The 27282-nt window shown below is 49.6% G+C and overlaps 1 protein-coding gene and 1 pseudogene across 1 annotated transcript in view; both read left to right on the forward strand.

The window, feature by feature from the left end:
* Positions 1-7802, forward strand: part of LOC8032754 (plancitoxin-1-like) — a 34785-nt gene extending 26983 nt beyond the window's left edge. The window contains exon 7 of the mRNA XM_002400184.3: positions 7668-7802. Within this exon, the coding sequence (XP_002400228.3) occupies positions 7668-7802 (135 nt within the window). The remainder of the gene's footprint in view (positions 1-7667) is intronic.
* An 8966-nt stretch (positions 7803-16768) lies between these two features.
* LOC8032361 overlaps positions 16769-27282 on the forward strand; it is a 42027-nt pseudogene continuing 31513 nt past the window's right edge.

The raw sequence follows: 27282 nt of genomic DNA on the forward strand, positions 1-27282 counted from the left end.
AGCACGACATGTCTTAAACCTCTGGAGAGTCTACTTTTCCACAAAGCACTTGTGAGAGTAAATACCCGAATTCCCGAGAAAAGTGTCATGATTTTTCTCGAACGTGGACGAAGGGGGCCGAAGCACCCGCCGAGGAGAGACGACACGCAGCCTGGGTGTGAGGGTGGACGATGACTGACCGGAGCGCGTGCGCTCAACGGCGTTTATTAGCGCGGTGAACAATGTTGCCCGCCGAGCCTGGCGGCCGACGACGGGCGGACTGGAGGGGGGCGCCACTTACTTGTCACACTCCTCCCCCCCCCCCCCCCCCCCCAGTTTGTTTGTTCTAAAAGAAAACTAAATACAATGCGTACGGCCGACACCATCTCGGCGTGTGGTCATGCAAAGTCCCGGCCTGTCGACGATGAAGGTCACCCCGGCGAGTAGCGGTCAGGTGGCCTTCGCTGCCGTGCACTCCGCCTGGGCACTGGTGTCGACGGGCCAGGTGTGGCAACGCCGGGCGCTGGCTGTCCCGGTCGTGCTCCACCCGGTGGCACGACTGGTGCTGTTGTTGGGCCCCCTGCAGGCTGGTCCTCTGAAGCGACGGCCGAGGGTGGAAGCCAGGTCCCGAAGCGAGGCCTGACATGGTCGGCGTGCCGGTGCCAGGTGGTCCCGTCGGGCATGCGGACGAGCAGCGACGAGGCGCTCGCTGGTGAAACCACACGCCCGGCAGACCAGGGTGGGCCAGGACGGAAGTTCCTGGCGTACACCGACGCTCCCGGCTACGGCAAAGGCCCGGGACGGCACCCTCGGTCAGCAGCCAGCTTCTGCTTCAGCTGCTTCAGGAGCCCCGTGGGCCGGAGGTCTGGATGCAAGACTCCAGGGGGGTCTTGACCATCCGGCCCAGCAGAAGCTCGCAGGGGGCACGGCCAGTGACCTCATGCGGTGTGGTCCGGTACTGGAATAGTACCCGGGCCACCTGAGTCCGGAAATCCCCGGGCTGGCTCTTCTTCAGCTTGTTCTTGAGGGTCTGTACCACCCGCTCAGCTGCACCATTGGAAGCAGGATGGTAAGGCGGAACCAGCATCCGGCGGATCCCATTCCTCTGCAGCCAGTCCAGGTACTCGGCGCTAGCGAAAGCGGGACCATTGTCGGACACAATAATGTCCGGCAATCCCTGCGCCGCGAAGACCTGCCGCAGAGCCGCAATGGTCGCGCTTGCCGATGGACTGGTGACTGGCAGTACCTCCACCCACTTGGAGAAGGCGTCCACTACCACCAGGAAGTAGTGGCCCTTGAAGGGTCCCGCATAGTCCACGTGCAACCGGGACCACGGCCTCTGTGGGAACGGCCAGGGGGTGATCTCCACGTGGCGCGAGGCTCGCTGGTTCTCCTGGCAGACCTGGCAGCCTTGCACCTGGTGCACGATGTCCTGGTCCAAGCCAGGCCACCAAACGTGCGACCGTGCCACCATTTTAATATTTTCAATGCCAGGATGCCCCGCATGCAGCAACTGCAGCACCTTGGCCCGGAGACTCTGTGGAATTACCACCCTGGAACCCCACAGGAGGCAGCCCTGCTCCAAGCTCAGCTCGGCGGTCTTGTGGCTGTAGGCCTGGTGACGCAGCTCCTCTCCTCGGGCAACCGCCTTGACCACCTGAGACAGGACCGGGTCCCGGCTGGTCGCCTGTGCCACCGCAGTCCTGGTAAGCACCCCCGGGTAGGCCCGCTCCAGCAGGAACACGTCAGCTGGCTCTGGAACGGCAGCAGGCACCTCCGGCAGGGACAGGCGGCTCAGGGCGTCGACAGGTCCGAGGTCCTTCCCAGGGCGATAGACCAGCTTGTACCTGTAGGCTGCCAGCGTCAAGGCCCAGCGTACCACACGAGGCGATGCTTGCACTGGGACTGCCTTGTCAGGTCCCAGCAGCCCCAGCAGCGGCTTGTGGTCCGTGACTGCCTCAAACTGCCGGCCCCACAGGTACTGATGGAAGCGCTGGACCCCGAAGATTAGGGCCAAGCCTTCCTTGTCGAGCTGGCTGTAGCGTTGCTCCGCCGCATGAAGCCGACGAGAAGCAAACGCCACAGGGTGTTCCTGACCATCCTGACCCCGGTGCGACAGGACGGCTCCTACCCCGTACGGTGACGCATCTACGGTGAGGACTACAGGCTTGGCCGGATTGAAATGCACCAGCACTGGAGCCTTAACGACGAGCTCCTTGCTGCGCTGGAAGGCCAAGTCCTGCTTCTTCTTCCAGGCCCACTGCTGCCCATCACGAAGCAGGCGATGCAGCGGCTCCAGATGCGTCCACAGGTTGGGCAGGAACCTCCTGTAGAAGTTGATGAGGCCGAGGTAGCTCTGAAGCTCCTTCTTGCTTTTGGGCTTCGGCGCCTTGAGCACGGCCTCAATCTTTCGGAGTGCCGGGGCCAGGCGAGCCTGGGAGATGATGTGTCCCAGGTACTCCACGCTGGGGGTCAGGAACACGCACTTGTCCAGCCTCAGCTTAAGACCGGCGTCCTGTAGTCGTGTCAGGACTTTGCGCAGGTTCTCCAGGTGGTCCCCGTCGTCGGTACCGGTAACCAGGATGTCGTCCAAGTACACCGCCACGTGCCTCATGCCCCTGAAGAGGTTGTCCATCTCTCTCTGGAAGATGGCTGGGGCTGAGGCCACGCCAAACGGTAGGCGCGTGTACTGGAAGAGTCCCATGGTTGTTGAAATGGTGACATACTTCCGGGCGGCATCCTGGAGCACCAGCTGCTGGTAGGCATCTCGAAGGTCGAGCTTGGAGAACTTCTGTCCCCCGGACAGAGCCGACCAGAGATCTTCTACCCGAGGCAGCGGGTACTTCTCGACGGTAGCGACGGGGTTTATGGTGACCTTGAAGTCCCCGCAGATCCTGACGCGGCCGTCTTGCTTGAGGACTGGCACAATCGGTGCAGCCCCTCGGAAGTCTTGACGGGCACCAGAATACCTTCTCGCTGCAGTGGTTGCAGCTCCTGGGTGACCACGTCCTTCAGGGTGAACGGCAGCGGACGCGGCTTAAAGAACCGAGGCCGGGCTCCCTCGGGTACGTGGATGCCGACCGTCGTGCCGGGAAAGGTGCCCACCCCCGGCTGGAACAGGGACTGGAAGTCGGTCAGGGGGCTCGGGACGTCCTTCACCACGTGCAGCGCAGCTTCTTGGTACTCCGGCAGCCGAACACCCAGCGAGTGAATCCAGTTCCGGCCCAGCAGCGTCGGCGACGACCCCTTGGTAAAGTAAAGGGGAAGGATTGCCTCCCTGTCGCCAAGGCAAACGCTGACTTGGGCACGACCCTGGACCTGGGAAAGGTGCCCGGAGTAGCTGCGCAGCATGACGTCCGACGCCTCGATGGACACGCCAGGGAAGGTCCGCCTGAACAGCTTCCCGGGCATGACCGACACGCTGGCCCCTGTGTCCAGCTCCATGGTGATGGGGTGGCCGCAGATTTCAACTGACACCAAGTAAGGTGGCACAGACGACGAAAGTCTATTCGTGTGCCACACGTCGAAAATCTGCGGGTCCTTGGCCACGACGTGGACCCTGGCTGAAGGGGTACCCGGACCTGGTGCCGCTCGTTCCCGCCGCGTTCTCTTGCGACGACCACCCTGGCCGCGGGCTTGGCTGGAACCCGAGCTTGAACCAGGCTGCTGCTGCTGGCCGCCGCTCGTCCTCCCTCCTCGGCAGACACGTGCGAGATGCCCAGTTCTCCCGCACGTGAAGCATTGTGCTTGGACGAACTGGCACCGTGAGGGGGAGTGGGCAGCACCGCAGCGGCTGCAGGCACCGCTCCTTGCCGCCATCTTGTTCACCGCCACTTCCGTCGACGGTGAGCCGGCCGCACGCGCTATCTTGCTGGCGTCCATCGCTGCTGCTTCCATCGCCAGCGCTGCCTTCACCGCGTCGTCCAGCGAGGGGTCGGGGAGCTCCAGGAGTCGCGTCTGCATGGCGGGGTTGTTGATGCCGCAGACGAACCGGTCCCGGAGTAGCGAGTCCAACTGGTCGCCGAAGGCGCAGGTGCTCGCTAACCCTCGTAGCGCAGCGATGAACTGCCCGAGGGTCTCCCCGTCCTGGCGGCTCTGGTTGTTGAAGCGGAACCGCTCCATAAGCGTGGACGGCGCCGGGCTGAAGTGCGAGCGCAGCGTGGCGAGCAGCTCACCCAGCGTTTTGACGTGCGGCGTGGCCGGCTTGAGGAGGTCGAGCAGGAGGCTGAAGACACGGGTCCCGCAGCTGGCCAAGAAGATGTCCCGTTGTTTCGCCTTGGGCGTGTCGTTCGCCCGGAAGAACACGTGGACTTGTTCTTTGTAGACAGGCCAGGCGGACCCATCTTCCTCAAACGGCTCGAGCCTCCCGTACAGCGGCATGGCGACAGGAGCGGGGGGCGGTGTTGCGACTCTCGGCGGCGTGGGCCGAACCGTGCACGTTGGTGGCCTCCAGTGCCACGGTTCCTCGTCGCCAGTGTCACGATCTTTCTCGAACGTGGACGAAGGGGGCCGAAGCACCCGCCGACGAGAGACGACACGCAGCCTGGGTGTGAGGGTGGACGACGACTGACCGGAGCGCGTGCGCTCAACGGCGTTTATTAGCGCGGTGAACAATGTTGCCCGCCGAGCGTGGCGGCCGACGACGGGTGGACTGGAGGGGGGCGCCACTAACTTGTCACAAAAAGAGAACCGTGTTTTTCGTTCTGTATAAAAAAGCAATGCCTCCCAGAAGGTTCAAACTCCGTAAGAATCTGACACAAGCGGTTGGAATAGAACGCGAAACTTTGAGAACATTACGTTGCCTCCATCAAAAGGTAGCTGAAAAAAGCAAGATTTCTGTGAGCCGATGTCCACCTAACACAAATATTTTCAAAACAAAAACTTAGTGTCAACGGTTTTGGTATCAATATCACTAAAAAACCTCTTGGCAGCAAGAAAGAGAATGTCGTTTTCTTTCTTTGCTGACAAGTTTGTTTCACTGAAGTAGATGCTACAGGCGCTCACAATGTCGTGTTTGTTTTTGTTTGTTTAGACGGAATTAGGCTAAGGTGACGTTGGCTCACAGATAACTTTTGTTTTTATCAATAATGCTTTGATGCAGGTAACATCATGTTCTCCAACTTTTGTGTTCTACTCCAACCGCCAGCGTCACATTCTCACGGAGCTCGAGCTTCCTGTGTTGCAGAGTTCATTAACTTGGCCAAAAAACATTGTTCTTTTTTTCTCAAAACCTCAGTGTAGTTGCAATTTGCGCGGAAAGCTCAGCGAATGACGATGCTGAAAATATGTCTAGACCTCAGGAAAGAGCTTGCACTGTGGCACTGAGCAAGGTTAAACGTCCTGCTGAAAGCAAAAGTGCAGACTGATTTCGTGGGTCAGAATATATTTTCAGCTTCCTCGTTCACCAAGTTCTCCATAGGTTGCAGCGGTAGGCTCTCTATAAGTGCTTAGGAGAAAAGTATACGCTCCAGATTTTTTAGGATACTTCTCAAGCAGCCAACAATACGAGGCCTGACAATTAAAATGCATATCTAATCTAAAAAGAAAACTGAGACCTAGCTTATCGCCGTTCAAAACACGAAAAGAAACAATATCGGCACCTTTTCTTTTAGTTTTGTGTAGCAAACCTTTCAACCCCAAGATACCACCCGGATAACTTCTAAACTTTAGTAACGCCTTGACCGGAGCGCTGATGCTAGGAGACAAGAGTAAAAAGATGCCGGAATAACAGATCTCGCTGCATACAATTCAGTGGTAGTGTTAAAATCTACCATTATGTCTGGTTGAGAGTTCCTGAGCAGAGCTGCGCCCCCCTCCCCCATTCTGAGAAAACACTTTTCCCTTGCCCGAAGTATTCCGGCAACAGATTTTATTTTAATACCAGAAGGGCTCAGAATAAGGTTCAGTGCGTATTTTAGGACCTCGTCTCATGTGAGTTAGTTAGGGACGAGCTGAAACAGGCAGAGTTTATCCTATCAACCCGGATACTTTGGAAGGATCTGGTACAGACCTTCACATATGTGTGGTTTTACGGGTTTTGTATGAAAGGATAATTGTGTTACTTATAAGTTATTACCTGTTTCCTCCTGCACCGCTCTCCGCTCTCTCCCCCCCCCCCCCCCCCCCCCCCCCCCGCTTTCCCGCTCGCAGTTTCATCTCGGCCGATTCACGCGGCGGACTGATCCGCAGGCGGGTTGACCACGTGGCGACATGTCCGCGGTTCGTCGCCACGTGGTCAACCCGTCTAAAGCAATGATGATACGCAATGATGAAACAAGGGAGACGACAAGCAGACGCCAGCGAGGACGAACTGAACCTGTTCGTCTCCGCACAGTGCCGCGAAACTCCAACATCTCACCGTGGCATTGTTGTCCAAGAGAGAAATCGACGTATTCTACCGCAATAAAGAATTGTACGCTGCTGTTACGTACAGATCGAGACAGAATGCCGTGATAGGCTTCACAAGAAGCGCCACTAGCTTTACTAACCCAAAGCATGACAGTGACACAGGCATGTTCCTGCTCAAGAAGGCTTCGACACAGAAGCGATGAAGTTCTGGGCTGGCGGAGGCGCGTTTGCAGATGCCTTGACGCACTCCGCGCTAGTTCTTAACAGTTACGTACACCAAAGCCGCAAGAAAGGTCTCGCTCGGTGAAGGCCTGATTGGGCGTGCAAGAATTATCGCTGCGTTCTAGACGAGTTTTGACGGACGCTTCTTGACACGGACCTGAAGAAGTAACGGAACCTGCGCTGCGTCAGCCGGACAAAGTTTCTGCAGTTTCGTTCATGCGCAAAACTAAGAATAGCTCGACAAATTGAAGCAACGAACGCACAAAACACAACGGTGCGTCAATTTTGTTTTAATCGTTTACCAAAAAAAAAAAAAATAACAACACCATTGTACAGTTGTCAGATTAAACGCGTTTCAAGTCAATCTCCCGCCAAAAATCTGGGAGGGAAAAGACGCTCCCCTTCATTTGCCCGCGCGTCCGCGGACGAGGAGTGGATCACAGGAATCGGTGACGTTACGGTCGCGTTGTACACGGTCCGAAGACGAGAATCCCGATTCGGTCCGTCGCGTGAATCGGCTATTTCTGCCCGGTTTGGCATCACCCCTAGACCTTCCCCGAACGCATGTGGCGAGCGGAAGAGACACAATACGCCATGATGACACTGGACTCTGTTCTAAAATTAATTCGAGCTGCCAACATCCGGCGCTATTTCTGACAGTTTTATTTGAACCGTATAACCCTTCCCCCCTCCCCTTCTAAATGTCAGAAGGTCAAAGTGGTGAAAGTGTTCTTTTCAATGTGTTTCAAAAAAAAAAAATATATTAATTAGAAATGGGCAGTGGCGGGACACGTGTCAAGTTTTACGGAGCCAACGACTTCGTGTTCATCTTTTTGCAGCAGTATTTTGTTAAGATACGAACTATTAAAGATTCAGAATAAAATAGGGTCGTGCATGACTGGGATGATGAAGCACTGTTTAATGAATCCCATATGGCAACCTGATATTCCGATAAACACAAACATTTATATTTCGGCGAAAGTTTCGTCTCCTCTTGGCGCTTCAGGTGGAATATGTTCAAATACCTGGATGTTATAAAATATATTTACGTACAAAGCTGCTTTTGTTTAACTTAATTTTTATAAAACGACACGTGATTTTTTCTTTCTCGCCCACAGGTGTCTCAGTTTCATCGAGGTGGAGAAGTAACCTGTATGGAAAACAAAATCCTTGCTGATCTCTTCCACAACAGCATCGCTAATGAGGATGCCTGCGAGAACCGGATAGGAAAACCGAAATCCCGAGAACCATAAGCTGTGCTTCACTTTCATTAGCCTTTAGTGGCAGAAAAAGGAAACCTGCTTGCGGTTCTCAAATTCTCAGAAAACTAAATATAACTGGAATATTATCAAACAAATTCAACTTTTCTCAACTAATTTGATTATTTTGAAACAAGAAACGTCAAGATTAGGAATGTTTACCACCAATTAACACAAACTAACAAAAAGAGACACACTTGGCCACCTACATAAGGTACATCCTCAATATTGCACAATACACAAAGGATGCCGCATATTAGGAAATTCATTCATCTTCGCTTTGCTTAGGGTGATGGCCTCTCATCATTTTGCTAGCAAAGCTTTTGTATATATATATTTTTTGGTGGATGGGAACCAGAATGCAGTAAAAGAGCTCGAAGTTATCTGTACGGAAGAGAAATACAAATAAATATCGAGAGTAATTAATATAATTGTGTTGTGTGTTTGTTTGAACAGCGGGATGTTACTCAGCACCAGTTGGCATCTGGTGTCTTTGCTATAGGTGAGAAATTAAGCCAGTGCTGTACCACCGCTAACCTGGTGTCTGTGGCGTGCATCATGCAGTAGTAATGCAAGACCTCACGCCGATACGATGCTCCTCCAGGTCCAAAAGAGCAGGGGTGGGGATTGAATCCCGGATCTCTCGGTTCTTTAGCGCGAACTTTCGGCCCACGTATTACAGCTGATGTGCGTTAACACACTCTGCCACCAATCCCCCGTGATGTCGAGGATGTACTGGCTGTTTCAAAATGCTATACACGTACTTCGCTATGCACAGACAGTACGGAACTTCCTAGTTGTGCGGCATACGTATGTCTACAAAGAGTTTTTGACAGAAGCAATAAGGCATGTTCACGCGCCGATACTGTATGCATGGCGTTCTTGGAAGTTAAAGTATAAGGTAGATAGGGGCCTTTGTTTGCTGTTGGAGAAGAAATTAGTTGAGGCAGCGAGAATAAATACATTTTAAGCAGGAAACAGTCTTTATTCTAAGTTTTAAAGCGGTAGCTTTATATTGAAACCTTCCTTGGGCATTGCTTCCTCGTGCTGATATTGGCCGCAGAGTACACGAGGGAGAGAGAGTACCAGCAAAGGAGCACAGTTGTTGACTTGACCTGACAGCACAGCGTGCCCAATGGCATCGGACCTGGAGTAGCATTTGCGTCTTTGCGTGTGAAGAGGAGGGGGGTTAGCACTGCCCTCACACTCCCCCCCCCCCCCCCCCACCCCCACTTTCCTCTATTCTCGCTGCATAAAAACTGTGTATTACTAGAATAATATGCTAGGCGCGGAGGCATCGTACGGACATATTGCACGCGCGGGAAAGTTCAGGAAGAGTGGAGAGTTTTAGAATTGGTGGCCACAGGGCTGTGGGTCACCCAAGCAGCTTGGGTTGTCATACTGCGCATGTCCAGACGTTCTGAGCATCCTCTGTGCGGCGCCTGAAGCTGCTTGGAGAGCACAGAGTGTTGGGGCCTCCTATTTCAAAACTCTCTAATGATACAATGCCCCTAAAAAAGAAGTGCGTTAATAAAGAAAAACAAGCTAGTTACACATTCACAGTTCCTTTGCCACGCGCATTATCTTATATTATTCCAATAGAAAGTGCTGCCTCGTAAACACTCCCCCCTTCCCTTTTTTTTAAAGCGGTATTGCAACTTCATTGGATTGACAAAATTTTAAGGCCAGGCAACTTATTGATAGATTTGTTGCACGTGCACCCGTGTTTCATTATGCGCGTGGGTGGAATGTCCATTGTACAATCACCTGGGAGCCTTGTCAGAAGCTCCGATTTTAACTTCAACTCCTCAAAGTGATCAAATGTAATCTTGACGGTGATTTTGACAAGAAAAAATTAGTAGGCGTGGCACTCATCGTCGTCATAGCACCAAATAGCATCCTCTTCTTTTTTTTTTTTTTTTGCATGCAGTCTTGAATGATCCGGAAAAAGAAATATTTGTTGCTGTCCTTTGGGTATACTTGGTTGCTACCCAAAGCTCGCAGTCACCTGCAATAGAAACAGGTGGGGACATAAAAATTCTCACAAAGAAGCCAGAGCGTTTTTTATTTTAGTCATTAAGAATAATATGTAAATAAAGTCTATAACGGTTTAGACAGCAGGCAGAAGACAAAAATGAAAGCCGTTTACAACTCCCTGTAACGCAGGATTAGAGCGCAGCTCTTGAGGAAGAGGAGGGGAAGGGTACTGAGGGGAAAATATATCATGAAAATAATCCCTGAAGAAGGGGAAACAAGAGGGACAAAGGACAAACACAAATCTCCTAACACAGCTAGGTGACTGCTTTGCATTTAATAGCATTATAATCATAACCTTAAATTGCAAGCTTCAGCCTTGTTGGTGTTAGACTGGTGGCGGCTGATAAAACCCGTTTGCTCTACTGACGTCTAACCCCTGGTTAGATCAGTTGGTAGAGCGCTCCACCTGTAATGGAGAGGTCCCGGGTTCCATACCCGGACCAGGCGGATTTTTTCAGTCGCGCACCAGTCACCTAGCTGTGTTAGGAGATATGTGTTTGTCCTTTGTCCCTCTTGCTCCCCTTCCCCAGGGATTATTTTCATCATTCTTGTCCAGCTCGCTTCAGTGATGGAAGTGCCATTTGACCTTTTGGAGCAGGCCTTGTAGCAGGCAAAATGTTCTTTTGGAGCACATAGTGGCCCTTTTGGAGCAGGGTCCGGCATATGTTGCCCTATTACTTGAAAATGAAATAATGCTGCATTGCTATAAAAAGCTCATCTCTATTATTGGAACACAGCGCCTGTCGCCTTTTTAAGACAGGATATATAAAATTCAACAAAATAAGCAAAAATATCTTTTTTTTATAATAAAGTTTATCTGCTCGTCAGATAAAAAAATACAATGAAATATGTCCCACTGAGTTTTGATGGTACAGGATATTTAGTTTTATCAGCCTGCACTTCGTTTAAGGTATCTGCAGCAGCATCTAGCGACCCTCACTGTTGTGGAATGTTTTAGTTCAGATTAGAGTTGTCTTTCGGGCAGCAGCTTTAAATATTGCGGTATCCGATATTCGCTTAAAAAATTCCGACTCATTTTCGATGTGCTGGCGAAGTCATGATCGGATCACGGCGAGTTAACCCGTTGAGTGCGCTCCTTGGCATGCACCGACGCGCTGTAGAGAAGCGACACCCGCGGAGCGGACACCGCAGTCGCGCGAGTCGCGCAGTGCTTTGTGCTCCGAAGAAGACAGTGAGGCTTTACTAGCACTACATCCAGAGTTTGGTGCAACTCAACTATACTTCGTTTCAGCTTCGGTGCGAGCGCAGCCGAAGCTACAAGCGCGCGCATGGAGCCGTAACGGTGCCCACACTGCACGAGCCCACGCGTGAGTCAGAAATGCACAGAGCTTTGGGCTCGCGCTAGCTTTGACTTCGCTGGTAGCTAGCGCACGGGAACAGGCCGGGCCAACATTGAAAACATCTACAAGCTCGGCCTTCCTTTTTTAAATAGGCTGCTCAGTGGGATGGTTCTTCGCTTAGCCTCTGCGGCTTTGGTCTCAGGTGTTGTTAACGTTGTTCCTTTCAATGATGATGATGATAATGCGCCCTCGCAGTTTCGGTTTGCGTAACAGTTGCGGCGCGGAAAATACCGCGGTACCGCCACGCGCTCTGATAAGACTTCAATTTTTATTTTTTATTGCTACATCTATTCTCGGCGCAGGCGTGGCGCAATTCTTCGGTAAAATGACAATTTGGCGCTACATGTAGCAGGATTGCGTCCTTGGCGCAATTCGGCGCAATTGGCGCAGCACTTCTATCACTGTCGCTTGCACCTTTGCATTTAATTGCATTATAATCAGAAGATATATCCTTCCTCTCACCTCCTCATTCTGTCTGCTATTCCTCCCTCTGAGCAGCGTGGCCGTCGTCTCACGAGGGTAACATAGCCTCACGTGGGTGACGTCACCCCTATGAAGCCACGTGACGATGACGATGCGGATCCCGATGACGTTATCAGTGACGTCACTGATGACGTCATCAGTGACAATGACGATGCCGCCACTGATGACGCCATCAGTGCGTCACGCGTCCCATAATGCACCGCGCGGTTACGGCGACGCCGACGCCGCTCAAGCCGGAAACGTGCGCATAAGAGCTGCGTTATAAAAAGAGATGAAGGAAACCTCCAAGGAGACGCGCCTCGGTTCAATACCTTGAGTTGGGGAGAAAGATGAATGAAGGAATGAGATGACACGTAGTTAACTTGCTAGAACACTTGTTATCGTGTATATTCCCGTTCGCCACGCAAGGATTTGTCATAGACCAACTGGAATACTTTGTCTCATCCTACGATGGACTAAAAGCCAGAGCCAAGGGCCGCCATGTCCAATCCCGTTCCACGCTATACTGTGACACGCTCAACGTTGATGGGGGGTGGACGAATAATGCTCCGAATCCAAAAGCGCCGCATAATGTCTATAGCTTTAACGCTGCAAAGAGCCTTTATGTCGTGGCTTTCTTTGCAAGGTAAAATTGTTGAGTCACCCAGTGCTCTTCGATTCGAGCCACTGTCCACCCATCCCCTCGATCAGTGATCCGAGACGCGGGATCCGATAGGTGCATCAAGGCGAAATACCGCACAATATTTAAGGGGCTCGTGATTGGATCTGGCGGTCCGTAGCATTTGCCTTTAGTCCATCGTCGGGTGAGACGAAGAGTAGTGAGGAAACTGGTCACAGGACAATTCGTCATGGCGGAACTCGCCACTAGAGGCATTCGGAACATAGAGCGCTGTATTTGCTGGCACTACACGGGCACGCATCATTGCTGTCATATTAAAATTTATATTATTAACCTCGGATTTATGAGGCTGCAATTAAAGTCCATGCGTTATAAACATCAGTGTTCCCTATTCAATCCCTCTATATTCATATCGAATGCAATTAAGAGCTTAACAAGTCACGGTCACACTTGAAAAGGAAACGTTTATTGAGGCTCATTACCAGCATGTTAAAGTGCAGTGTTGCGTGCTGCTGCCCCGTTTTCACACGACTGGTATTAAAATAGCGGTTAAAAATGACCCGAAGGCGCATATGCAGTCAGCCACAAGGCTTCGTCGCAAGAAGCTGCGAGGCATCGTCGTCAGTGACAGAGGCAGCAGCATCTGTCACTGACGACAATGCCGTCTCCCCGCTCACGTATTGGGTGGGAAGAGGGCCCTTTGCTCTAATAAAAAAAAAAAGCGCTAGAAAAGTGGTTGTCAATGAAAGCCATCAGGAACATAAAAACAACATATCGATACATACCTGCTTTGTCCTTCACTTCATGGCGAACCCAAAGTGCACCTAACTCGGTCGGGTCTCTGGCATGCTATATTCTCTCGTATAAGATATTATGCGAGCTTTTTCAAGGTCGGTGGTAATTTCAGTTTTTCACGTCCCCTTTTGTTGATAGACCCACACAATGTTCTTTTGTTGACTTTGATGAGAGTGTAGGAATATCCCTCGTGAAGCAGCAAAGCAACTCCTCCGTCAGTAGTTAATACCCGACCCCATTTTAAGATCAAAAGACATAATATTTTATAACCGGGAGACATCCGGATTTCTAACTCCCAGGACCTACCCCGAAACATTCTTTACTGGCCAATTCGCAAAGCCGGTGACCATGGTAACGCAATTGGGCCACAGACCACAGGTCATCTTGGAAGTAACGCAATAGAGCTACAGATGATAGGTCCTCTTGGAAGTGTACGCAGGATGTTAAGAAGCCATTTAATAAACCATGAATGAAACTTTTTTGTTCGGAGTTCACTTTCTCAGTGTCGCCAGCATCTTTTGCCAAGTTTCTTTATTTCTTTGTTTGTTGGGTAAGCTGTCTGAATTGTGATCACGCAAAACATTCGGCCGTCGTTCTTACAGCTTTTATTAAAAGGGCTTCGCCCGCGATCAACCTCGCTCACATTGTTTGGGTATGCCAAGGCTGATCCCCTTTAAACAAGCATCTTAAGAAATCCAATTAGAACAAAGCACATAGGGGTTATATATGACGAGTTCCTACAACGATGAATCATCCAATGACGAATGTTCCGCCGTGACGAATAGGCCTATTACCAGTTTCCCAATGACGAATTGGCATATAACGCATGGGCCGTATCCCATTTCTAACACCATTGGTTCAGAAACATGTTCGGACACAATCATGATGTGACCAAAGTGTCTGATATTAGATTACCTTTAAACGCTGAGAGTAGGTTTTATTCGCTGGCATAAACATTCTTCTAAAAAACGCTAGTTGTCTGTAAACGCCCGCACAATTAAGTACATTTGCATTCAAGTGAGCTCACGTGATTTTTTAAGTCACAAAATTAAGAGTTGTGCTACAACGTAATTTATAAAGAAATGCCACATTTACTTCACAACCATTGTTTGCATTCCCTAAGCTCATGAATTTGTGCAGGTTACCCACCCTCATCATCTCTCTTAGCATTTACATCCCTCTATAAGCTCTTTGTCTGTGAGGCACAGGCCATATAAAAACACATCCTAGAAGCTGTTATGCTTGTGATACAGGTGACGTCCACTCATCTTCCAAACTTGCTAAGTCATGGTGGAATGAGGACTGCAAGGAGGAGAAGAAGCAAAGTAAAGCGTGAGGCATATTCGGGCGACACCCTACACCAAGTTACCTTACATCGTTCAAGAAAAAAAAAAGCGTCTGCACGATTTGTTTGCAGATAGTCAAAAAGACCTCACTCGGAGAAGTGTGCGTTTTTTGTATATAGTCAGGCAACGCCAAAGGAGGTGCGGGAATGAGTTCATAAAGTGAAATTTTTATGATGCTTCTTCCATTACACTTTTGACAAAAAAAATGTAGTACGCCCTGAAAGGCTCGAGGAACAGGCAGATATCCTCCGCACGCGTTTCGAGTTTGTTTCCAGCCGGCGCATTTAGCTTTACTCCAAGGGCCTCCAGGTCGCGATCTAGAGAGAATCCCCGATCGGCCATGATCACGTCGCCAGGGAAAAATAAATCTTGCACTTCAGGGTCATAAGTAGGTAATATGGCTGTGGAATGCAGGATTTACTTTGAGCACGCCCACCATAGGTTTATGAGACAAACAACCCCCTTCCGGATCGGGGCTTTTTCGACCTGTTGCCAATTTGTTTTTCTTCTTTTTTGTCTTTTTTTTTTAAGCTCTAAAGGTTAGACGTACATATTTGGTGTAAAGCAGTAAATGAGGATTTTCACCACTTAACACATGCGTTTTCGTCGTCTGTTTGGAACCGACCCCAGAGCTCGAGTGCTGGAGGCTGGCCAGGAGATTAGAGAAGACGTGAACGCAATCGTCTAATCGTGATTAAAGACGAAAATGTTTTTATAGAGTACAATTGCTGTCGTTAGTACAATGGGGCACTACACAAGAACCTAAAACTCAGACTGCGTACCTTCAATGTGTGGTGGGGTTCTCTTCCGCTTCCCCAGTCCCATGTCTCCGAAATATCAATGAGAAAGCTATTTTCAAAATACTATTTAATTACGAATTCAATTACACGTTTTACTGTACTGAAAAGATGTATATTTACTGTTTAGAGAAGCATTTAAATACAAGATACAAATACAACGAGACCATTTTGTTATCTTTAAATAGTTTTACAATTTCATTCTCTTCTAATAGATTGACATCTTAGACTGAAATTTAGCCCCGAGTAAACCAACACTCCGCCCAAATGAAGAGTGGAGTCTATCTCTACCAAGAATCAAGCGCTTCAAAGAAAGTTGAAGCTCTAAAACGAAAAATTGCTTGCCATAAGGTAGGCGTGTACAACTCTTATTCATTGCGAGTTTAATTTGAAAGGCTCCTCTGGAGCAATAACGCCTTTTCAAACAACGTGTCATTATATTAAGTTAGATTTTGCATCCGCGTTAAATGCTCCAGAAGGAAGGGATCTAGCCCTCTGGGTATGCGCGTCATCGCTTTCTGCCTCGCACGTACCCTTTGTTTCTTTTTCTTCAATGGGTGATCGTTTCTTCTGCGACGCGATTAGCGCCTCTCCCTTTCATTCGACCACTGTTCACCGCGCTGCTGTGCACGCATGACGTAGCCTTGAACAGGTACACCGACCGGCTTGTGAACGTCCAGAGTAAGCGGTTGAGTCGCTGGCTGTTCGTTTTTCCTCATAAAGGTCAAGCTGAGCACAAACGAACAAATTTACGGAAAGCGAATAAAAATGAAGACATTCAAAAGTCAGAACAATATCACCACCGAGAGTGCAATCTGCCAGGGTATTTAATAAAACAAGTATAAAATTTGTTAAATCAATACAGCCACGTCATGTGTGACCTATGGCGCACAAAACGTTCCTTTCAGGATTGACAAATAAGAGCAAAATACAAGTGGATTCTCATCATCTTTTTTACACAGAGCTATAAAACAATTTTCAGAAGCATTAAGCGCAGACCGCATAGCGCGTCTTTGCGCGCGATTCAGGCGCGTCGGCGTCCAACTGACGTCATTTCCTGCGCGCGGGCGCGCGTTTTCGCGTGAGCGTTGGTTTCTAGCCGACCCAGAGAAAGACGCGCGCGCCGAGGCGTCGAAGCGGCTCTCGCCCAATGAGGGTCGGTCGAACTATCACGTGATCTTGCGCAGTACGCTGTTTCGTATTCAGCACATTTCAAAGTGTTCAAAAGTATTTTTATTTTCCATATAAAAATTGAAAAAGTGTTTCTTTTGACGCACAAACCCGTTTTATTTAGTTATTTGCTTATTTAATTCTCATTTTGTAGTATCTGCGTCAAGATTTACATCACGTCTTGAGAATTCTGTTATCTGGCAACGCTGATAACGCGCGGCCGGCGGTGCTTGGCTTTGTCTGCATGCGGGTGCCCCCGCGTCAGCTTCTGCGCGAGCGTTCATAGCGCGTCGCGTTTTCGCGTGTAGAAAAACGCGCCATGCGGTCTGCGCTTTAGAGAAGATATTACATTATGTCTCACTCCATTAGAAGTATCGTTGCTGTACTCACACTTTTGGAGACAGTGAACTCTTACAGCGTGAAGCACGAGCACCATGTGCACTGTAAGAACCACCAAAATCAAAATGTGGACTGGTGAGTGTTTCCTTATGTGTAGCGGGCGATTAAAAAGAATATGCCTCGGATATTTGAAGTACCTCTCGTCTCTACTAATTGTGAAAGTAACAGTCGCGAAGATGTATATTTTAAGGATACTAGAACATTAATTCAAATCCGCCGGTTTTCTTTAGATATACTGAAGCTCTACGTTTTGGGGGCTGTATGGCCTATAATATATAAAAAGAGTATGTGAAACCAATTAATTTGAGGAGACCTATAAAGCGGTCAACAAGTTTCAGTTGTATCTTTAAAAATGCAATACTTGCGCAACGATTTACTCGTCAACGCTCAAACGTTTTCCAGAAATTCATCCTGGTGTTTAGATTGCAAACAATTTACACTTAGGTCTCATTCAGTTACCAAGTGAAAACTTAACATATAGGATTTTTTCGGGATGTAATAAACAAAATTAATACAACGAAAACGCTGCGAACAAGCGATGAAATTCGCATGGCCGCATTTGCTCTGCAAGCGGCCTAAGAACAGTGGGCACCCCGCGCTTAGCGGGCGTGCCGCCGGGCCAAGTTCGGAGGTTGCTCTCTGCATATTCGCTCCATAAACTCCAGTGGAACTACAGCTCAATACATTATCTCACAGAAAATAACTAAAATACAGCTTTTCTCAGCGTTTTTATTGCGGGAAGAATTTACGATTTTCTCTTTCGTTTCTTTGGCCGTATAACTGTTGCCCTCAGAATACAGTGCATCTTCAGGAAACGCGGCACAATAAAACACAACAAGAGAGCACTCACCAAAACACCTCGGTCAAAACTGCACATAAGAAAACAGCGCGCTTCAGTTCAGTGTGCGAAAAACATGACAAAGATAAGAGAGCGTGGGTCAAACAAGCACGACGATAAAACAAGACGAATGTAGAAAATATGACCAACGACGCTCCTGAACGCAGATTCGGCATCGTAGATTTTTGTTAATGGCGTGTTCTATACTACGTTTCAATTTAAATCCAGATGCAGGCGACGCTACGAGCTAATTGCACCGATCAAGCTGCTGCAAAAGCGCAAGTAACTTAGTCTTTTACATTTATGATTGAGTTAGCGATGATAGAACACTAACAAAAATACGATGAACACCTGCGTCTGCGTGTGGACGTTTGGGAAAACGAAGTAGGGAGTTCATGTCCTGCAAGTCGCGGTGCAGAACCTGTGCACCCAAAATTCAATTCCCCTCCCGCACCTGTGGCTTTCTGCAAGAATGAGCATACTACCACTATGTGGTCGTTTAATTATTATTGCGTGAAACCTTTTCAGTGCATGTTTGCCTCCCGCCTAAGAGAATGCCGACTGCATAAAGAAAATGCGGTTAGTGCAATACTGCACTATCCACATTTTTTCATGCAGTCGGCATTCTCTTAGGCTGGAGGCAAACAGCAACCCGTCATTTTCCTTTCTGTTTACTTAAGCGCGTCTGGTATTTGAGAAAGGGCAAACGCCAGCGTACCCCTGGAGCTACACTCTAAGAAAAAGTGAGCACTCCCCTAGTCATCATGCGTTTTGACGGCTGTAACTACCCCACAGGCTTACTTAACTACCCAGTGGGCTCGAGCCTTTGAGAGTTAGCACCCTGTTGGCAGGTGACAAGCATGGGGTAGTCACGTTTTATAAACTCTTGAATTGAACATTCAAGTGCATGCAGTCGTTCAATAGTAACAGTCACTTCAAAAATCTCAAAAAGTACTTGAAACTTGTTTTCTTTGTGCGTTGGTTGTAGGATTCAGAGCCTACCTCTCAAACCCTGTGAGGCGGAGCTCAGTAAAAGACATCCGACACCGACGGCTGCTCGTGAAGAACTCCCCTTCACTTTTTCTAAAGAACACGCACGCCCCTCTACACTAAGAGGGCGCCACCAGCTGGACAAATAGCGACCACTACATCTCCCCTTCTTAGAGGCTGCGTTTTCGCCAAATAGTTCTTGCGGTGAAACGCACCCACTTATTGTTCACAATAGTCCCATCAACTGCAATGTTTTCAAACTGTCCGCCGTTACAAGTCTAAACGCCTGGGGCGGGTCACGGCTCGTCCGCTGCGAGTCCGATACGGACTTGTCGACACAGGCGGCCCTCTTGGGTCACTACTAATGTTCTGCTGAGCCGCTATTGGGCTTGGAGGCACACCGTCAGCTGTGGGTGGTTCAACCGGCGGCCTTGGGGATGCAAAAGGAACCAGTCACCTGCGGTTGCGCTGAAGGACCACTCCGCTGTGGTCAGCTTCCACCAGATAACTGCGGGGATGCTGTCCTGGGCTGAGCACCGTGGCCGGACACTGTTCCGACTGTACCCACACTCTTTCTCCAGGACGAAGAGGACGCAGCTCGCGGGCAGCATGCCGCTGGTTTATGGCCTGAGCTTGTTTCCGTTTATACAACTCATTCCTCCTTGCCACGCGACCGGGCGATGGTGGCCGGGGAAGACTTTCATCTTGAGCCCTAGGAAGCCGTGCCCTCAACCGACGCCCGAACAGAAGTTGTGCGGGGCTGTCTCCAGAAACACCGGGGGTGTCTCGGTAGCTCAACAGTGTCAAGTATGGATCCTCAGCTTTGGTCAAGAGTTCCTTGATGGTGCGGACAGCTCGCTCCGGTTCGCCGTTAGGTTGCGGGAATCTGGGGCTACTTGTTTGGTGCTGGAAGCCGTAATCTTTTGCAAACTTCGCAAAATCCCCCGATGCAAACTGCGGGCCATTATCCGTTCTTACGGATCGCGGAATACCATGCCGAGCGAAGGCTGACCTCATTGCCGCGATCGTAGCTCCACTCGAGGTGCTGCTTAACGTCAAGACTTCCGGGTACCTCGAGTGATTGTCCACAATAACGATGAAGTCCTGCTCCTTCCAATGAAACAGGTCGGCACCGACGACGTCCCATGGGCGAGTAGGAAAGCTGGACGATATGAAAGGTTCTGCCGAAACTGTTGTGGGGTACACTGGGTTGTACTTGGAAAGTGCTCGGAGAGGAGCGGTGACTTCGGAGATGTGCGGCACGAAACGCGCAACATGGTTTACCATGCCAAGTAGCCTTCGGACCCCTGCAGCATCCTCAGGCCTTTCCATCGCCTGGACAGCCTGAATCTTGCTAGGATCCGGCTTCACACCTTCTGCTGATACGACGAATCCAAGGAAGCTGACTTCGGACACTCCGAACACGCACTTGTCTTTGTTGAGAGTGATGCCAGCCTTCGATAGTCGGGAAAGTACCTGGTTGAGCCGCGCGTCATGTTCTTCGCGCGTCCGTCCAAAGACAAGAATGTAGTCAATCGTGTTGACGCACCCGACCTGTCCTTCGAGTATGCGCGCCATCTGCTTCTGAAAGTACTCTGGTGCCGACGTAAGTCCAAAAGGCAGACGACAGAAGCGGAAGCGGCCAAAGGGAGTAATGAAAGTGGTGTACTCCTGACTTTCCTCGGCAAGTTTCACCTGGTGAAATCCGGAATTTGCGTCCAACTTGGAGTAAACAGTCGCTTCTCCCAGAAGTCCGAGAACTTGGTCCACCGTAGGGAGCATGTGCCGTTCTCGAAGGACGACCTTGTTGAGCTTCGTAAGGTCAACGCAGAGACGGTGACCACCAGAAGCCTTCGGAACGACGACTATTCCTGCACACCATGGGGTGGGGCCTTCAACCCGACGAATGACGCCCTGTCGCTCGAGCTTCTCCAGTTCCGTCCTCACGACCTCTCGTAAGGGAATGGGTATACGACGAGGTACGCTCAACGAGATAGGAGTGGCTTTGGATTCTAGCCGGATCGTGTACTCTTGAATTGAACATTCAAGTGCATGCAGTCGTTCAATAGTAAAAGTCACTTCAAAAATCTCAAAAAGTACTTGAAACTTGTTTTCTTTGTGCGTTGGTAAACATTTATTCAAATTTGAACCGGTCGAAACAGGCATGTGGCTCAGTTCGCCTAAACTGGCAGAAAACAAACAAGTACAGGCAACCTTGGTAGGCACCTGCTAAAACCCGAGGCAGATAAAAAGTATCGCGGTTGTCTTTTTTGGTTCCGTCGCGGGTTTTACCACGTACTGCTAGTAAACAGCTGGCAGCTGGCGTCGTGCTCGAGGAATTTAACCAAGTCTCTAGAAAAGCACAGGAAGCTACGCACAGGCGTGAGTTGACTGGAATGTTCACCGGACGAGATACTCTTGTCGTTTTATTGTGCGGTTCAGTAAAGAGTGTGCTCTCAATAAAGGTGTGATCGGTCAGTTCTGCGTGCAGATCAGTTGCAAATGGCCTCCTCGGTTCCGCCGAACTTGCACGCCTGTTATACACAATTTTTTTTGCTTTCAAGTACATTGAACACGACTGAGGCCGGACAGGACGAACGTACACAGATATCTGGGATCACGCCCGTGTATTTCAGTATTTCTCGTCTTGGGATATATGATTCGCCTTCACTGACTCATTTGGCACATTTTATCGAGCATACTCGATAAACAATGCTTCAAACAAAAAGGCTTCAAACAAGTGTGTGCTATCCAAGGCGCAGTACTTTGAAGGGGACTAGGATTTCAGGTAGGGTGACCACCTTCCTGCTGCCGGTGGAATGCGGGACACCCTGACCGGGGGGGGGGGGGGGGGGGGGGGGAGTAAGAGGAGGACGGTATTTTCACGACTCAGGAAATAAGTATTAAGGGAAATTCACCAACGCGCACACCCCGAAATCCTGTGCTGTCCGAAAGCGTATTATACACCTGAAAATTATACGCGACAATTAAACTAAGATAAGTTTCACTCACAGTGATATACTTTTGTTTATTTGTAATGGTAAATATTTTATTAAAAGTATCTAAGTTGAAAACATAAAGATCTTAATAAATAACCAACTAGCCCAACAGTTAATTTTAAAACATAAAGATCGACTGCACCAGACCCCAATGCATCAAAAGGAAGTAAAAAAAAAAAACAGTAAATATTTTTCGGCCTATTGTTCCCTGTCGATGCTTTCTCTTATATTAACATGCCCCTACACAAAAATAAAACCTCATGTTTTTTTTGTTTTTTTTTTTACCGTTGTGAGTTGCAGTTTTTTTTGCATTCTGTAACTATCTTCACTAAAAAAAAGCTTTCCACAACATGATACAGTGTTATTTCGCATGATACAGCATGATTTACAACTAATTACAATAGTTGATTTTTCAGCTTTTGGTGATAAATTTTCGCTTGCAATATTTTACATTCAAGGGGAGAGGCACAACGGCGCATGTGCGCCAGTCTCCCGCAAGAACGACGGTTGCTTCCCGCAGTGCTTGGCAAGAAAATGACATACCATCGAGATTCACACATTTATCAGCGACCTCCGCGGTTCCCCGTTGCCCGTTGTTCGGAAGCGCCATAATTTGCTCAGCGAATATTACGACAATGTGAAATGCGGGACATTTCGAAGATTTTGGAATTTCTCGCGGGACGCGGGACACTAGCCCTCAATGCGGGACAGTCCCGCGAGTCGCGGGACGGGTGGTCACCCTAATTTCAGGCCTTTCGGCACGCGTTCCTTTTACCTATATAAAAGATTCCAAGTAAATTTCCAAAAATAAGGCGTTGGCAAACATACACGTGCTATTTGGTATAGAGTTTCTTTTTTTTTTTTTTTTTTTAGGAAAAGTACTGCTGGAGAAGCCAGCAGGTGCAGCGCAGAGAACCTTGTTCTCCAAAATGGTGGATACTTGGGCTAGTTGGTGGTTGCTATACATAATTAAACAGCGCACAAGGAGAGGGACAGAACAGCGCTTGCCTGTTCTGTCTTCCTTTTCTGTCCCTCTCCTTGTGCGCTGTTTAATTATGTATAGAAACCATGTTCTCGGCGTTCTTTGATGCTTGAGGCCGGTTCAGACTTTTGCGTTTGAATGCGTTTGGCAGCGTTCCGTCGAGAACCGAAAGCGACTCACCGGCACATCTGTGCTTCGTATGAAGCGTGGAATCCAATTCAGAAATCGTCTTTACACGCGATATAAGCAGCACGGATGTCCTGGTTTCCCGCTGCCGCAACGCAGTCAAACGCAACTGTCTGAACCAGGCTTCAGATAATTTAGCTTACGTATTTTGCGTCCGCTGTAGGTGAAGGCACCTGGCGCGAGCGCGAGCGCATAGAACGCGTATTTGAAAGACACGCGCTTGAGCAGAAACAATGGACCTTTTCCGAGAAGCGTTCTGCGCACGCGCGAGCGCCCGATGCCAAGCGGTGGAAGTCGGCACGAAAAAATCAAGGAAATTCGGAATGAGGCTGTAAATCGACGAGTAGAACACGTAATTGCAGCATGTATATAATTGTGTTACACAAAAAAAGAAAGTGGACGAAAAGAAAAACACGACGTTTGGGTGGACGCTACGGATTTCCTTCTTTAAAGTCGCGCTAGGCCTACCTCGTTGCGTTGGGCACGCGACGCTGCTCAGAGAGCGAAGCAACTGGTAACGTAGCTCCTATTATCGATGGTAGCGCAGGTAGGTCACTTCCTTGATTTTTAGTTCGTGCAGCCACCGCCTGGTGCCGTCGGTATTTGGAAAAGGTCCATTGTAGCGAAAAGAAGAAAACTGAAACAACGCTTCGGTACGCTTCGAGGAGGACCGGCGGACGGGCTTCGCTAGAATTATGGTGCCTGGATCGGGTCTTTGACTGGTGTGTTTAGCGTCCTATCCCACCCATACATCAAAAGTGGTCCCGATGTGGCAACAAATGACGCGAGTGTCATGCTGTTGCCTGTCGCGATCCTGGCGGTTGGCCGTAGAAATGCTGGCGAAAAGCTCGAGCGAACGCGAGTGTCGCTGTTGTCACGGCGTCCCTTTAGGCGTCCCAACTCCCGCTGCTTTAGCTTCCGTGAACTGTCACAGTGGAAAGCGACGTGCAGCAGAAAAGGCATCTGCTACATACACCACAGCTGGTGGGACGCCGCCAGGGTCGCGACCGGCGACAGCATGACACCTCTATGACGTCATCAGGCGGAAATCGAGGGGCCACTTTTTTGGCCGCGGTAAACACACCAGTCGGAGACGCGTTCCAGGCACCATACTAGAATCACCTGCACGCGCTCAGTGTACTCAACATTTACTCAACCGCCGCTGAAGTCATTCGGATTTCTAAAAAGAGAGAAGAAAATGCATCAGCGTGTTCAGAAAGTTGTGATTGCAGAAATTGGTTTCGATAATTAATACAATTAATTAAACAGGCTTCTGTATACTTGAAGTGTAGGCAAGCGAGAAAACGAAACTGATCAAAGCTAAGGGTGTCGCGAACTTTTGTCGAACCAGATTTTTAGGTCGAACTTTCTGGGATCGACTGGGTCGAACCGGTTCGACGAACCTTCGAACTTTTCCCCAGATTCGACCGGTTCGACTTTGTGGACACTGTGGCCAGACCTTGATACAAGCATGTCTAGGTTTGGGCAATTTTCTTTTTATGCAAAGGGTTATTTTATTTTATGAACAGTTGAAAATAAAAGAAACCAATGCCACATTGATACTTTAGACCCATGTTGTTGTAAAAAAAACTATCTCCAAACTCCGGTCTAAAAACATGCTTTTCGTGCAAGGCTCGTCAAATTATGAGGCGCTGGAGAAATGCAGCCTTCTGCGTTAAGTCCTTATTTCGAACTCTTTTTGTTCGCCTTCCGCCCATTGAAAAGCATGCGGCAAGGGCCTTAGAACGCGCCTGGTATCGCTGCGCCGCAGCGTTCTTCCGCATCAAAAAGTTCGTCTGCTTTCCTCGCCGTCACCATGGCAACGAGCGCCGAATGAATAGAAGCACGCACGGTACCGCCGCGTGAAGCCAGCAACAGCTGACGCCATTTTACGAACGCCGTCTGCTAGCCAAAGCCGAACGCGGTGTGTCAGATCAACCGCCTCCGCCGGTGCGCCGATAGCAAAGACGACGAAGCTGAGACACGTCGACGGCGATCGAGCAAGCAACAACACCACGGGACGACTGCAACGGCGGCATTTATTTGGATCAAAGGCCGCCTTCGCCGGTGCGCCGCTAGCAAAGACAACGAAGCTGAGGCACGCCGACGGCGAATGGGCGAGCAACTGCACCGCGGGACGACTGCAACTGCGGCATTTATTTTGATCACAGGCGCGAAATAAGCAAGAACAATTTTTATTTGAATCATAACACCCGATATCCAAGTTGGGGACCACATACCTTTGCTGGGTCTTTCCTGTGAACTTTTTACAGAGACACGGGGTGCCGCATTCAAAACACAGCTCCGTTTGCAAAATATGGGCTCCCTGAAAAGGACCGTTGAGACCGCTACCAGAACGTATAACTGACGTAACGAGCACTTGACGAGCGGTTGGCGCATAAGTCGTCTTTATGCATTTTTTTTTTTATACGTGGTGCAAAGTAATCCCGCCCCATATTTTTATGGCGTCAGGAACGAAGCAGCATAGAAAGAGTACCCTTCAAACGACAATAATAATAATAATTAAAAACTGCCGGATCTCCGCTGGAGACTCCGAGGCACAGTGGAGTAGTCGTCACGATAAAAAATCTAAAGAAACAAAATAAATAGCCTAACGGTCGTCGGCTGCGTCATAAGGCCTCGCCAAGTGCGGAGTATAACGGTCTTGGCATACGGTATGTATTGTGCATTCGTTGTTTTCTTTTCTTTTCTACCACGTCAAATTCTGACGCCAAGACTCTCTGCCTCCTCCGTTCCAACGCGTTGTTTGTTATTATTTTAACAAATCAGCTTCAAATAAGGGTCGTGGTACCCAGTAGAGTAAGAAAAACAATAAAAAAGGAATATTCCGAGCAGCCAGAGCAGCTCCTCTCATCAAAGAAGACGCCGTCCGAAACTCCAACGGCTCCCTTCTTATTTTTTTATTTTTATTTTTATTCACTTTGTTACTTCATATTGTTGTTGGGTTCGACTGCTCCCTTCTCTGTGACGATGCCGTCCGTGGACATACGTTTGGCGTTTTTTTTTTTGTTTTTTTTTTTTGTCACGCGATGGTGTGGTCCGACAGATCAACCAATGAGTTTGTTAGAATGGTGTCACGAGGTATAAAATGGCGGATGAAATAAATATAATAAATGCAAAGAAGCGCGCAGTTCCCCTTCGGCGCTTTATTCTTCCAGAGGCGCGCATCGCAGTGCCATGGCGTTCAACTTGTGCCGTCTTCTTGGCGCCATGAAAGACCCTCTTGAAGCAATTAATTTGCTTCAGCGCGTTGGCCTGCTCCTGGCTCCTGGGTTTTCGTGCGTGTCCAAAGTGCGAAGCTGCGATGACAAGCTGCAAGTCCGCGCTAGATCTGCGGATGGCTACACGGGGGGGGGGGAAAGGGGGGGGGGGGGGTGCGGGGGGTGCGCTGTGTGGGTGACTTGTGAGGTGCCCAAGAGGAAGCCGGTCAAAGTTCAGTGCCGGGGCGACGTCTCGGTACGGAGCGGTTCCTTTTTCGAAGGATCGCACGCACCTGACGCTTCTCCAACTCATGAAAATCATCCTCCGGATGCCAGAACCTACCGTGCGCCGTCATTCAGCGGGAGGCTGATATCGCAAGCAAGACAATAACTGATTGGGCGAGCCTTTGTCGGGAGGTTGTGGTAAATGCCGTCTTTAAGCATTCAGACATGATTGGCGTCGAAGGCGTGACTGTAGAACTAGACGAGAGTATGATCGGTCGGCACAAGTACCATCGCGGGTATTTAAGGCCTGGCCAGTGGGATTTCGGCGGTGTGGCGCGTCGCAGCGGGTGCTGCTTTTTTGTTCCCGTGGAGACCCGTGACGCCAAAACCCTGCAAGGGCTAATAGCCAAGTGGGTCCGCCCTGGAACAAGAATAATCACAGATTGTTGGGCTGGCTATCGCAAGCTTGAAGATGACGCTCGCTTCACGCACCTCACCGTTAACCACAAGCTGCACTTTGTCGACCCGAACACTGGTGCGCACACCAATACGGTGGAGGGCACCTGGGCCCACGTCAAAAACTCTCTTCCACCTGGACGGCGCGAGAGCCACCATTTCACTGGTCACCTTGCAAAGTTCATGTTTTGGAGGAGAGAGAAGGCGCGCGGAAACACTGATAGATTCCAGTCGTTCGTCGCCGCGGCCGCCAAAATCTAGAGCCCCGACGCAGACAGGGCGAGGATTCTGACGGCCCCGGTGACTTCGAGGGATCCGCTGCGCTGAGCCCGTCACCCGCCTGCATGCATAAAGACGACTTATGCGCCAACCGCTCGTCAAGTGCTCGTTACGTCAGTTATATGTTCTGGTAGCGGTCTCAACGGTCCTTTTCAGGGCCCCCATATTTTGCAAACGGAGCTGTGTTTTGAATGCGGCACCCCGTGTCTCTGTAAAAAGTTCACAGGAAAGACCCAGCAAAGGTATGTGGTCCCCAACTTGGATATCGGGTGTTATGATTCAAATAAAAAT

Source organism: Ixodes scapularis, unplaced genomic scaffold (genome assembly GCF_016920785.2).
Source record: "Ixodes scapularis isolate PalLabHiFi unplaced genomic scaffold, ASM1692078v2 PGA_scaffold6__148_contigs__length_123643588, whole genome shotgun sequence".
In the NCBI taxonomy this organism is placed as follows: domain Eukaryota; kingdom Metazoa; phylum Arthropoda; class Arachnida; order Ixodida; family Ixodidae; genus Ixodes; species Ixodes scapularis.